General features: G+C 43.9%; 2 protein-coding genes across 2 annotated transcripts in view; one reads left to right on the forward strand and one right to left on the reverse strand.

The window, feature by feature from the left end:
• The window catches only part of T265_06185 (hypothetical protein), a gene marked incomplete at both ends in the record, with an annotated part of 46,545 nt that extends 35,455 nt beyond the window's left edge, over window positions 1-11,090 (reverse strand). The window contains 3 exons of the mRNA XM_009171386.1: window positions 2,073-2,165; window positions 5,426-5,553; window positions 10,889-11,090. Of these exons, the coding sequence (XP_009169650.1) occupies window positions 2,073-2,165; window positions 5,426-5,553; window positions 10,889-10,977 (310 nt within the window). The remainder of the gene's footprint in view (window positions 1-2,072; window positions 2,166-5,425; window positions 5,554-10,888) is intronic.
• The window catches only part of T265_06184 (hypothetical protein), a gene marked incomplete at both ends in the record, with an annotated part of 53,523 nt that extends 38,725 nt beyond the window's left edge, over window positions 1-14,798 (forward strand). The window contains one exon of the mRNA XM_009171385.1: window positions 14,649-14,798. Coding sequence (XP_009169649.1) covers window positions 14,649-14,798 — 150 coding nt within the window. The remainder of the gene's footprint in view (window positions 1-14,648) is intronic.
• Window positions 14,799-15,029: the final 231 nt, after the last annotated feature.

Below are 15,029 nucleotides of genomic sequence, written 5' to 3' on the forward strand. Positions count from 1 at the left end.
ATAAAAGAAAGTGAAAAAACGGAATCTTTTTTCCAGTCTGACGAGGAAGACTATGGCGTTTGCCCGAAGCTTACTAAATTATTCGCAACGAAAAAGTTTTGCTACAAGTTGAATGTTTCCTGAAACCGAACAAAATTTAAAATGAACACATAAAACTATAGCTCAGTTTCCTAATTCTAAGTAGGTACGGCTTAACATTTTTTGAGACTGACAAACCTCAAACCAAATTTCTGGCTAACTCATCACAAGAATCATCACAAGATCGCGGAACGTTTGGGTGCTTTCGTGACTACTCGGCTTCAGGGATGTGGACCAGGTGGTGATCCTCACTGCGCCTGGTTGGAGACACTGCAAGTCTTGGCTGCCAAGCGATTTAATTGACGCTCTTGTTGTCAGTTTCTATCCAGATCACCTAAATGTGTGTCTGGCGTTGTAGGCACCTCGGAATGATTGGGATACGCTACGACCACTCCCCTCCCCGTCCAACCTTACTCTTGTTTTCACAATGAAGCACCGTTGTTGAGCACCGATATCATGGTGTCAATTATGATGATGATGATGATAATTAAGCCAGATTTCAGCTTTTCAACTGTTGGTTAACCTCTTGACGAAATGACGCGTGGATCTTTGAACACACAAACAGACGCGATCGATGCGTTCGTGAGTTCATATTAAGCCTTCTGCTCAAAACTACCCTGTCGCTGACGTTACCGACATCAGCGTTTTACTAAGTAGGCTGATAATAGTTCCAAAGGCTCAATGTAATATTTTCATTGGGAAACTAAAATGAGCTTTGACGTATTCAGTTGCTAGGTAAGTCCTGTTCAATCTCCTAAACGATTCCTAGGCATCGCATCACCGGTAAATTTTCTCGATCTACATGAATCATGCAGAATGACCGAGTCCGAAGATAACCCACGGACAGTTCAACTGCACTAACCAATAGAACTATGGTTCGAACACAACCTCCACATTTCGACTTCTCCTTTCTGGGCTTGGGCAACCTGGCAGTAACCCGGGTGGCACAGCAGATGGGCATAGTAAGGGTATTACAGCTGAACGACTATTATTTATAACTGGCAAAAAGTACTCACTTGTGTGATGACCGATGAACCAAACCCATGACTAGCACAAAAAGGTAATGCAATGGGTGTTCACTGCCTACACTTCACAGCGGATTTCAAACTAATCCACTGGTATTATTCTTCTAAGTTGGTCTTACATTCAGTTTTCCTGACGTGAGAGCATGTCTATTCACTCCTCTCCTCCAATTATTTTATACCGTTATATTGACACCTCCAATCGTATTTATTTCGCGTCATTGCCTAACCAGTCAACTCCGCACTTTCAGCACGCACCTGATCAAGTTGATGCGGCCAAAGTCGGATTGTGTCAGTTAACACAATAACAAACAGATAAATTCGTATGGAAACCGTTTGGTATGGCCAAGTGTTCTGCGTCGACGTGACCATGTGATGTGAATTCCAGGAGTGGAGGATGGGTGGCGCTATCTTCTGCTGATCAGCCGCTCGTGGTCAAACGGTTTGGTCCCCAAATACTAGCCTGGTGGTCGCGGGTTCGTAAGACCCCGGATATTCGGTAGATGCGCATTGCTGATGTTTCCTAACGAGAACGAAAGAGCTTTGTAGTGTGTATTGACTTTTCATCATACACCGACAGGACGAAATCTCTATTGACAAAGCAGATTATTAACGCGGGTTTACAACAGTGCGGAGAGCACTGCCATTGAACGCTGACATGACTAAGACAGGAAAGTGTCAGCTCAAAATTTATGAAAAGCCTTCATAGAAATGTCGGTGTTTTAATTTAGTTTTGTTTCGTTTTAGGTCAATCTAATACAGTCCCCATCAAATACACTTCAGTTTTATTTGAAATCTCAGTGTGATTAAAAGTGAATGATTTTGGTTATTCTAGTCACCGAGTGTTCTTTATCAGCCGAATGTAGTTCATGCAGCCTACAACTGTTGACAATTCACAGGTTTGGTGGAGCTTAACCTCCGTGCTAGCAATCTGGAGCTGAACCTGTTGGGCTACAACGAACTATTACTTACCTTCATAGGTTGGACCGTTCAACATACCCTTGCTTACAAATTGAAATAATTCATCCTTTGTAGGTTTGAAGTAGGATAGGAGATTCACGCTTTCTGTCATCATTGTTGACAGGGGGAGAAAAAAGAAGACGTATATGAATAGCGGCATAAAAAAGACGTTGTCATTATCGACATTATTCGCAACTAATCAGCAAACAGGATCCGGTATACATCCAGGACTGCAAGTAGAAAATGATCCCGCTTAAGTCACATTTAAATGGATTTTAAACGTATTGGGTGTCTGGCACGCATGATACACAAAGCTAAATGCGGAAGGAAGATCTTTTAAATTTGGTGGGAGACTTTGAGTTAGAAAACACCTAACTGTGTAGCAAAGACGTCGCACCGAATAGTTGGGAGTACGTTTTGAACCGATCTCATCCAGCAATACCAGGTGCTCTCTTCCTTCTGAGCTGTCCCGGATCTAATCACTGAATGATTTTCGTGCAATACTTTGCCGTTTTGACTGCAGCTCTCTTTTCAGTTGACTTTGTAAACTGTACTATAAATGAATATGCCATGTCCAAATTTTTGACTCATAGTATTTCAATGACAAGTTTGCTGAAATCAGCCACTAATTTAATCCAAGTCCCGATTCCTTCAGTTCGAACCAAAGGTGTTCGTGCCTCGCTTCAATATTGTTCGAAAAAGGACTAATTGAGTTGTCCCGATTTCTTCAGTTCGAATCAAAGGTGTTCGTGCCTCGCTTCAATATTGTACACAAGTGAGAAGGTAACCAGAGTTTCGGGTAACCAGATGAATGGCAACAGTGAAGTCTGTGGTAGTAACGGTCAGATAACCATGGAGTGGCTGATCAACTCGATTACACAATGAGATAGCTCAGTCAAGGCTGTACAACCACTTTTAAGAGTCCGTAAGTATACCGGGATAATTTGCAGCTCTAAGCATCCAAACTACATCACTAGTATGGCACTTGATAGCTTATTGGCCAGCGCGTTGGCCCTGGCCGACAACGACGTGTTTCCTGCTGACATTTGGATCGTTACCGTCGACCAACGGCCCCGACAAAAAAACCTTCCCTGTAACTGCTTAAATCTTCCAGAGTAATCTCTGAAATCCCAAAGCAAACCGTTTGTTTCTCACTCAGAATGTGTAGAGCGATCGCTGACTAGTTCTCAGACCAACCTGAATAAGCACTGTTGTGAAATACTGGGCATGCTCTTAGCCTTTATCCTGTTTAACGGATGGTTCACTTGACCGACGTCAAGTGCATCGCCATCAGTACAGTATAGATTCCGTGTGTGATTCATGGTGTATAGGTTCACATCAAAAGGGACTCAATCTTGAGTTCTCGCAAAAAATCTCTTGTTGCGTGCTGTTTTTTTAAAGATACCATCATCGAACCGCTTCCTAGAGCGCATGAAAGCCCTCATTGGATGGCCTACAAAATCCTATGGAGTCTGTTTATATTAAAACTTCCGTAAGTTACCACACTGAGTTGGTTGTTCCATTTGAGTGTGACCCCATCCCATGAAACTTGTGGAAGTATAGCGGCCCATTTATACGAAATGACGCATGAAATTGGCAGCATAGTTAATCGCGTGATATGAATATTTATTCATTTCAACCCTTCCATCAAAAACCAAACCACAACATGTTCTACAAACTCCCTCATTCGCACACTAATTTGGTTTTTAACGGTAGACTTAAATGAATTCAGTTAAAATTCGCAGTACATTTTTTAGACGCAACACACTACTCGCAGGATTGCTGAAAACCCTTCGACAGCCCAAGACCAGTTTACCCCTCTTCATAGTTTGGTTAGTTTTCCGCACGCCCTCGGTTTTCGACAACGCTATGGTCTATTCGAAACTGAACTAGACGAAATCCTCGCATTTTTTCACTAATTTGGTTTGGATGCGAGACCACTAAATCCAGCTGATTTTCTCTTTAGTGATAGAATCTTTCAACAAACTTGGTTGCACAAATGAGTACTTTCCGTGAATTCCATCCAGTTTGGGTACATGTAGATCATGAAGTTGTGAGGATTCTTAGGATGGCACCTTCCTGATCAGCGAAGCCTTTTATGTGCTCACGAAAAACTTTTCAGCGACCTTATGAGTAGTGTGTTGTGGGTTGTATTCGAAAGTGTCTGAGGACTAGTTCGGAACTTTGACTTTGTGATACCTTGTCTAAAGCAATTGCTTTTTTGCCACAAGTATTGTTCCTCTGATTACCTGAAATGAGGAACCTTAAATTCTCAGAAAGTTTCGTATTTTTGGCATTCCCTATAAATCACATGTGAATTTCGTGGGCTTTGTGGAAAACATTTCTAAGCTGCATTTTTTCAGTTAAAACGCAGCCATTTTGAATATTCTACGAAATCTTTGTCGCCACCAGAACTTATTATTAGTGCATAACCTTGGTCGCGCCGGAATCCAATATTCCAATGTTTGACCTGCGAAAAAGCCTGCTCTGAAAAAGCCTGCCCTGAAATTACCTGAATTATTGTGCCTGAACAGTTGAACTTGCTTACCCTTGAGTGATAGTTGGAATGTTCCGGGGTATAAAAACTTTACTAATCTATTCAAACTCATAAAATTAATGGCATCACAACCCATCGCCACGCTCCACTACACGCCCTATCAACGCGCCGATGATGTTATCTCCATGGGCCACGAAGTCTTTGTCCAGCTCATCGAACTAATATCGACCGTTTACGATAACTGAACTACCAACATTCCCCTCAGTAACAGATCTATCTCAGTGACTTCCTCAGTTGACTCAAGGGCCTTGTTTCAAAATCACTCATCGTGCGCTCACATGTGAATCCCTGTGAAATTTCCTCCTTTTGTGTGGAACAAACAGACACTCAATTGTTAGAGCACAGATTGACAAAACTCAATATCTCCGCGATCACTTCCTGTCAATATAGATCGACAACTAGAGATAAGCGATTCATTGAAGTAAAACAGGATCAGAGTGGAGTCTGTGAGTCAAAGTGTGAAAACATTTTATATCACGATCGACTGACCCACTTGGTCAGCAGTCACTTGAGCAGACTTTGGAAGGCTCGATACACGTACGAACGTCTTCTGGGTGTACAGACTCGGGATGCGTGACGAATCGCGATAATTTATGGGATAGGCCAAAAGAAGCTAACTCACCATGTTTCACATACCTGGCACATAATTCGCATCTAAAGGTAACCTATTCAGTGTGAGTAAAATTTCATACGTATTAAGATTGCCCATATCAAACAGTTTGCACTAGGAATTTGGTTTGAAGGTAAGGGTGAAACAATTGCCAAATGCAAGCTGCTCAGCCTTGTGAAACACTTCATTTAGGCTTACTTGGCACTTTAACTTCAATGTCTTCGCCAACATCCATTCGATTTTTATCAAGTTTCCAAAGTTCGCTCAAGAAATTTTCCAGTTCTCCGATGTTCTCTTTTTCCTTGGCGTTGAACACTGGCTTGGCACTTATGGACAGTGAAAAATGGGAAAAAACCTGAATTGTTATTCTGGTAGAATACGTTCTATGTTAGTGAAAGCTGATAAGGAAATCACCAATAAACGAAGCTTCACTTTTTTGAAATTATTTCAGCACAAGTTCACGTATGTTGTAAAAAACAGGTTGTAAGGATGTGAACAAATACCTTGAAACTAGGAACAGACTGTTTCGCAACCGTTAAATGATTGGTAATTCAGCCCTTTTGCAAGATATTCAGTCATGCAAACGACTTTTGGCCGTACGCATTTTTATCATTTTGAATTTCCTGAGTAGCGTTGAGCGGTTCAATCAAATTTTCGTGTTCGCCCTCAGGTTAAGCAAATTATGAACGCTGATCAATATGGCCAGTGCCTCGATAAATTCAAAATCAAGGTCAATGCTAATGGTGGCATCCACCAAACTAGGTGGAAACTTGGTTTGGTAGATCACGAGGTATAAACCTAGATTCTGGGACTACTTGACGGCCGCTACGAGTTTCTTCTCACTACTGGCTGGAATCGCTCAAGTTTTTAGCACGAGGATGTACCGAATTGCAACTTAAACCTATGTAGACTTTTCGTAAGTGTTCACACCATCGAATACAGGTCCTCATCTTCCGAATGGTAGCGGCTGCAGAGGATAAATAAATATACATCTACAAACAAAATTGTGATCGAATTTCGAACGGATTGGCTGATTCACTCAACTTACACGAATTTCCGAACAATTTAATAGCGGAGCTGAGCAATCAGCAGATGTCTTAAGGATTTAACAGCTGATTGGTGCAGTGATGAACTTCTGACCAATAACTACACGCATCACACTCACTGGGTGACAAATGCCCGTTTTAACAACCCAAATAGTTCCGTAACCCCACTGAGTTCTCCCACCTAGCCAACTTCTAGTCCGATAACTGAACACCCTTGTTTGAAAGGACATTACGGGCTTCGTGTGAAGAATGTATTTTTCATTAACTAACGGCTAGGTAGTATTCGATTCAACCTGGCGACGGGGCAACAAAGCATCATTCTTCCGAATTCACAAGTTGCCGGAGCAGTGCTGCCGAGATATTTAAGCAAGTCAGTTACGTCACACAAAGCTCACCATCACTACAGGCGAAAAGGCTTTTTGGTCTTCAGAATAAACAGTCTCTCGACGCCCATACAAATATTAACTACTTATAACTGCTGGTAAAACACCAGTTTAGTTTAGTCCATCCCGTAAATCAACGTGTAATGATCAGCCATCTATCCCAAAGCAGAAAAACACTTTCAGCTGTGTTCTGCCGGCTTCATGTATTTTCCTCCCAGCAGTTGCACAGAGGGTTTGATAACTTCTCACCTCATGACATTTAGAGATAGTACAAGGTAGTAATCGGACAAGCTTTTGACACTGGAAAGTGAATTCTTATTATGGGGTACTTCTTGTGAGTTCTGCGGGGATTTTTCCTTTGGAGGCACTCTATATTTCGGATATCATTCTTCACCTAAATCACTTACGTCGAATGGCCAGTACACGTTTAGATATATATATTTGGAATTAGAAAATACCCCCAAACTGCCACCAATTTGTAAGTAGCTCAGTTGTAGAATTTCACAAGAGTGATAATCACAAACGAGAGACCATCAGTCGAGTAGCCGATCAACAGATGTCCACATGATGAGGGTTCTCTGACTAAAGGATAAGTGTGGCGGTGAGAGTTAATCAAACTGCTGATCGGCCACTCGTGACCTACCAGTGAACAGAAGGTCGCGGGAACGAAACTCGGATGTTCGTTAGAGGTGCGCTACTGATAGTTACCAAAAAGGTACTTCTCGGCATCTCAGCATAGAATGGCTCCAGTGACAGGATGACATCTGTGTTAAAAATCAACAAGTCTACAAAAACCACTACGCAATATTGAGCACCATTTTAGACCGAAGCTGGCACAGGTTTCTCCCATTACAAATGAACCCGGTCTTCTATGCTTTCTCACCACCTACAGTCCTTCGCTTAATGACCACGTGAATGCCTTCACCAATACTGATGAAAGGAAGAAGGCCCTTGATGTGGAGTTATTTATTCGGAAATGCCAACTGACCGGTTACAGACCAGTGAACAGGGAAGCAAAACACTAATCTGCATCTTAGTTCCAAAAACTGGACACAGATCTTCTCCCGAACGAGTCTTCCTAGAGATTCGATGCCTCCACCCATTCGTTGGTCAAATCCAAGCAAATGTTCCACAGTGGTCCCACGAATTCCGCAACAGAATTCCATTTTTCAATCGACCAACACATACTACTCGCGTGCCTCCCGATCAGTAGTATCACCGTTACACTGATATCAATTTGCTGATACAGCAATAAACCCCTCTTCACGAATAACGTTAAGTCACTTCACTAAACATACAAAGTCTGAAGTTTTCGGTCAGACCGTTGGTCATCTACGTACAGAATAAATGTTTTTCTCAATTGGCTACACAAAAACAACACTCACATGTTACTCGTTTAGCTGTATTCATAGCTGTCATGTCACTCAAAAGAAACACACAGGCCGAGAAACTGCCAAAATGCCCGAGGATAGGCAAGAGCAGTCGATGTGCAGTGGTCGGATTCAAACCATAGACCCTCTGGTTCGTAAGTTAGGACCATAATCACTGAGCTAGCTCAGGCTCGCCCTTGGCCTTATTGTAACATAATCGCTCATTGGTTTCGTCATTTTGGTTCACGGATTAAAAGCTATTCGGTCTAACGTAACATTGTTTAGGAACTTGTTGCGTCTAGCCATCCTGACGACTAGGATGGCCGTGCAAAATCGAAAATTCCTCACCATGGTTTGAACAACTTATCAGTGGAATTGAAAAACGTTGGTGTTGACGGTAACTCTTTGTAACCAGTAGTCATCCAACTAGCTAACATACTAATGTTACTGCTACTACGTTTTTACGAGCTCATGTTGGCATCTGGCACCAATCAATGTTCATATCCAACTGAGCACTAGGACTTCTAATTACTTGCGTGGTTACCTGGTATCAGGAAGGTCGAATTCCTGAAAGCAACCACTGAATGCCCGAAATCCACTGAGACCCTTAGCTCCGCTAGATGCCGACCAGATGGACAACGCTCCCTCAGTATGCAGCGTGTCACAGCCTTGATTCAAAACCAGGCAGTGCGAGTCAGCACTGATCAAGGTCAGACAGCACCCGCAATATGCAGCGCATCACAGCCTGGTACCGAAGCCAGACCGCGTGCGTCAGCATTCTACCAAGTCCAGACGGTGTCCCTCCAAGAAACAGCTTAAGGTCGTTGTATTTTCGCACTCACACGCACTCATGCTCTCGCACTTGCTTGTTCGGGATATAGCTGCTGTATCCCCTTCTGCGAGTCTTTTCTCTGGCTCTAGACACTGGAGCGGGGTCAGCAGCATATACAAAATCTTGGCGAATCAGCAGATATAACACCTGGTTACGCGGTTTACTACTAGCGCGTAGTCCGAATGATCGGGAAACAATGCATCAGAAACCATCCGGGGGCTAGTTGAACGAAATCGATTCAAGAATCTGACTACAACGAATGTCACACAAAATTTGCATAGAGAAAGTACAAAACTGATGACACGGCATCGCAATTTCCCCCAGAAAAAGCCGCGAAAATTTGTTTAGCGCTTGCTGCTGATCATTTCTAAGCATTGTCGGTATGATCACTATACTGGTTTGGCAAAATGCACCCGTTTGCACTCCAGTTTGTTTTGATAGGAGACTCAAATGAGACTTAGCTGTCTCTCATTCAAGCTGCTCTTCAACGGAATGCGCTGCACAAAGACCGCGTCATGTTTCAGCTGGTACAAAATTTCAGATATCGCACTGTACCCCAACTGAAGGAAATTCTCATAAGGTTTCCGAAAACGCCTCCACACCCCACGACTGATTTCGCCCTTTAGGGTCTCAGCAAGTAGAGGTAGTCTCCCAGGTTTTTCAGAGATGATAGGAAAGTTGTTTTTCCTAGTTTTCAATAGTAGCAAGCAGAAGGGTCAGCGATCTTGAACTACGAAAAATTTGACTTCACTGAGCTAAGACTGCCTCACATTATGTGTCACTTACGTAAATTGACATTCTTGTTGTCCGGAGTTGATTAGTTGCCCAATTGATTAATTGCTTAACTAAAACTATACTATTAATAATCTAAAAAATCACTTCCACCTCCGTGAAGATGTTGCACAGATGTGTTATATTCACCAAATGTGTACCGGAGAGACCGGTTCCTGGTGAACAGTTTTGATTGTCAACGCGATTTCATCTTGTGTAATGAAAATAGTGGCGATATGAAATATTTCCTAAATGCATTAGTATGGGCATTGGAATATTCCGTGTCCACATTTGGTTTGTGAGTAGATCGCAAGAGGAGATCATTCCCCTTTAAAGTCGTCAACATTGGCGTCCGTTTCTTCCCATGACAACGGAGGCCAATTAGATTTTGAATTCGGCTTCTCTCCGACCAGAAATTCGTAGAGCACTTGAACATAGCACGTGTACAGCGTTGCAAACGTCTATAACCCCGATGGGGTCTTAAAACAGGATTCCGGAAGCATTTGTCATGATGTCTTCAGCACACGCCTAACGTGCCTGTCACTTACAAAATGATTGCTAGAAGTAAATTGTGTGTGGAAAAGATCAACAGCTCTTCAGTGTTATTTCCCGTGCAAAATGTCTCGGGTGATTGGGTAACGTCAAGACCAGGTCTTTCTTACCATTTTCAAGTTTGGAGAACGCTGGAAACAGTTTCAGTTTAATACAAACGTAACTACTAGTTAACATTTCAACGCAGCTAATTTCACAACCTCCATCAGTTCTTGCACTGCAAGCACAAAATGAATCAGTTTGTCATCGTTAGTTATCCCGCCAGTCAGTATCCTACTTCGAATAGAACTGCTAACGAGCTTAAGTCCTCAGAAAAGTATGGATTTTATACGTTTTATGTGCGGACACTCAGGCTTTACAGATATGTGCACGTGATGTGTCGGGCTTGCCCAGATCTCCAGGTGATCTAGCAAACTTTAATATCGGTAATAGTCGTTGAGCTGTTATACAGGCCCTCTGACATCTTTTTCCATGCCACCGCAAAAAAGCACGAGGTTCTAGATACTTCCAGGTTGCTCAAACCTAGACAAAAGCCGTCCAGCTGCAGAGGTTGGGTTCGAAACAAGGGCCATTCGGTCACTCATTTCACTTAGCTCTCTCGAGCGTTCTATCGTAACCTAAGTAAGAATAACGTAGTAAATCATCACTCTAAGTTCCAAACAGTGCAACAACTAAGATAAATGTTACAAATTGACTGTAAAACTCACAATTGCTGAACGTATGAAAATTTCTCAAAAATGCCGGAAGATGAAACGCTGACGGTCAGGAGCCATAGACATACCACAGAAATCAACATTGTAAAAGACTTGGTTTATGTCACAGTCGGGAGATTTATTTCACTTTATGCCCGCATAGTTCTAAACGTTTTAAACACGATTTTCTTGTCGATTGCACAACACCAGTAAACCAGCTTGATTTAAGATCACCAGCACATCGGTATCGATCATCAGCCATACAGCACACGTATATTTTGCTGTACACATGTATGCCGTTCCTCCGGTAAATTGACAATTTCATGACTAGCACATAAATTTGTAAGAGATCTTCCTTGTTAACCGAAACGTTCGGGACATTAAAGCATTTCACACTTTCCCAATGAACAAAGACGACAGCAGAAGAACATTCTTACAGGATGGTGCTGTAACGCATTTGAAACTCGACTGTATCTGCATGCACGTCTCTCCATATGACCTATACGTGCATCTCCCTCTCTCTCCCTATTGCAGGTACCACGGACGAGCCACCACGAGCCCCGGGCAGGAATGAGTAATCCTCTCGTACGCCCCCCTGACTGACCTTGACCTGACTTTGTACCCCCGTCTTCCGGTTTCGGTTTCGGTTTAACACGCCTGTGTTGTTGCCACACTCCAGTGTTCTTGTCTGTGTCACTCGATCTGTGCGAATGTGTGCTGTGCGTGCCGTGTGGATTCCGTAATACCAACCTCTATATCTGCGCATTTCAGAACTGACGTGTGCCGTCGCAACATTCTCTCGAACGTCGAATACCGCTAACTTCCTGACGTCCCACGTGCCATTTCAAATGCACCTATCGACAGATGGTACAGCACGATCGAAAAGGTACAGTACCTGAAAAACTCCTTTTTTGTCGCTACTGTTTGAATATTTTGTTCATAGGTTTTCCGATTTTTCTCAATCACTAGCTCAATACACATACAGCAAGAGAAGGATTTAGATATCCAACTCATTGCACCGTGTTCAGCCTGCCAAATTCCTCAGGAAGATCTCATCCAGGTTATTCGAGAAGAATCGGCACATTGTTAACTAGTCCACGAGTGATTGAAAAAGAGAACAGACAGGAAAACGTGGTTACCAGGATTCTCGTCTGAATGTCTGCAGCAAACCTGTCATCTAAAAACACAGTGACCAAATTCACACGTGATAATATGGTATGAATTCTGAAACTGAGTGATGAGCAATTCTCACTGTACCTCGGGAAACACTGGCTCGACAGCAGCAACCGGGATTCCGGCCCGGTATGGCGATGAGTTAACCGAATCGGCATACCCCGTCAAGTGCTAGAAAAACGCCATACGTATAAGTGACCCACAATTCCAGTATTCCTGGATTTGCAAGACGCATTCTACTCGGTTGATCGGTCTGTTCTTGTTGACACGCCTACCCACCAAGGAATGCATCAGATGTTTGTGAACATAGCAAGCTCTTTGTATTCTCGGACTCTCGGACGTGTGAGAGTATACGGCGAGCTCTCCAAAAGCTTCCATATACAGGGTGGTGTCCGTCAGGGGAGCCCACCATCTCCATTCTTATTCAACTTCGTGATCGATGAAATCATGAGACGAATGCTGGAAGGTTTCCCAAACCATGTTTCCAAATAGCCTGTGACGAAAACCTTCTCGATCTGGAATATGCAGACGACATCGTTTTTGTTTTCGAAGAGGAGAAGGCGCATGTGAGTTTTGAATGAACTGATCACTTTGCATCCATAAAGTGTGAGGTCGTGCTCGTGGACATGCAGTCACTGAACACGCCACCTACAATCCAGAGAGAGGTACTGGAAGTTGTGCAGCGTAATAATAACTTAGAAGTCGTATTTGTGCTGACTGTAGTGTGACGGACGAGGTCACTACACGAATCTGCAAGGCCAGGGTCGCATTTGCTAATTTGAGACACCTATGATGTCAAAGTTGTTCATCCCCGAATCTTAAGGGACGTGTGTATCAGGCTACAGTGCGAGCTAATTTGTTGTATGGTTGTGGGACTTGACCTGTTCGAGCAGTGGAAGTTAGACGTCTTCAGTTGTTCGACAATCGTTGTCTCAAAACCATAGCTCGTACGGGTTGGTATCGGCAAATCTGCAACGAGGTGATTAGAAAGCGTGTTTTCTGTTGTGCAACGAGTAGTTCCATTGAAGAATGTGTCCACCACTAGAATCCGAAGTGGCTAGGTCATGCATTGCGCACGCTGAACCAAAGTTTGCCGAAGGGTGCTGTTGCGTGTCCAATTTGTAGTGACGGAATCAGAGTTGTGGCCAATACACCAGTTTGCAAAGTTATGAATTCTTAATGTTGCCGGTACTACTCGCCTTCCAGGATGGGGACCGCATGATCCCCACCGCCATTGGTTGACGAAGCTGCAAGATATGACTGCTAATCGATGTCATTGGCGTTCTTGAAGTCAGTTTAAATCCAAATTACCTGGATGAGTGTCAGAAAATATGGGCACATCAGAAAGTTTTGTTAGATCAGCGCTCAGTCCCTTCCTCGTCCTCTTGTACACTTTACTTTTACATAGGGCTTTCGAATAAATCACTGTTGTACGGCAGCAAAGTAGTAGTGTTGAACACTGATGTTATGCTGTCGATGATGATGATGACATATCCTGTCTAGATGTGATTTTATTACATAGTTGCTCGAAAGCTCGTGGCCGAACGGTACAGCCTTTACCTACCTACCAGTAAGTTGAGATTTTGGATCGCTCAAGATATTGGTGAGATCTTCGTTGTTCATGATTCCCAGCATGTAGTAACGGTATTTTCCTCAGCTTAGTTCTCCGTCTGAGCCTCCCAAGCTAGCGTTCACGTCAAAACATCCACCAAAGGTGCACAAGGTTTATTAATGCCCTAAACGAAGTCAAGAACAACTTTACAGCGCTTCGTATATATAGCGTAGGTGATTATAACCTTCTGGAAATTCTGACGCGTTCTGGATGCGCCACTGGCAACCGGTATTTGGCCAATGCTGGGTCATGATTGGCTGTTGGGTCCATATTTTCGCCCAATTAAATCACGTCTTGATGCCGGACCGCCAAGCGTCTCGAATTCTTGGCCAATCTTGTGCGAGCTAGGATTATCGGCCGTACCAGCGCCTGAAGGCGTGCGGTATAGCGGGATCCGTGTGGAATCCTGCCTAACACCTCCTCCTTGAAGTTTGCTGACGTAGCTTCCGAAGCCAGGGTTCATTTGCAATGGCGTCACTGGCTTGTGGATCCGGTCTGTCCAGCGTCGCGGTTGTAATCCGTGCTCAGGCTTGGCCTCTGACGAAGCAACTGACTGATCTTCTAAGATTGTGCCGAGATCAAAAGTGTCCAGAAGCGTTTCTAGACTCAAATCACTCGGTCCTGTTGGCAGGATCTTTGTACATGTCGGCCAAATTCGGTTCGCGTGGCGTATCCAATTGGCTGAACCAACCTGAATCTCGTGGAGCAATTTGCGGAGTCGGCGAAGGATGAGTCCTGGCGTCCATGCAGGGTGTCTGCGGCTGTAGTCACGAATCAATACTCTCTGACCTCCGCTGAATGAGCGCCCAGTTGCTCCATGATGCCGGTTTAACTGTTGATGAGTCCTTCCATGCAGGGTGTCTGCGGCTGTAGTCACGAATCAATACTCTCTGACCTCCGCTGAATGAGCGCCCAGTTGCTCCATGAATGATGTTTAACTGTTCCTCCATTCTGGTGTTGCGGTGACTAGCCTGTCTTTTTTGTGACCAGATAGTGTCATGCGGTGTTCGGAGCCTCCTTCGGAGCAGTGCCTCTGCTGGTGGTACTCCATCAGGTGAGTTGGGGTTTGGCGTCGCTCGATATGCCAGCAGGGACCTTTGCAAAATCTCTTCCGTTGGTCCCTCCCCTCTGGACTTCTGAAGTGACCGCTTGAGAGTGTCAACAAAGCGTTCCATTCGGCCGTTTGACTGTGGATGAGACGGTGGCGAGCGTATATACGTTATGCGCTGGTATTTGCCGTCCTCCTGGATGGGGACCCCGAGACGGGCCACATCAATGTCTGGAGACATTGTCAAACATGACCCAGTCGCGCCCTCAGTGGCGCTTGTGCATCAAAGCTATTGCCTTCAGTGTATAGCTCTTTTTCCAACC

The sequence above is a fragment of the Opisthorchis viverrini genome, assembly GCF_000715545.1.
Source record: "Opisthorchis viverrini unplaced genomic scaffold opera_v5_124, whole genome shotgun sequence".
Classification (NCBI taxonomy): Eukaryota; Metazoa; Platyhelminthes; class Trematoda; order Opisthorchiida; family Opisthorchiidae; genus Opisthorchis; species Opisthorchis viverrini.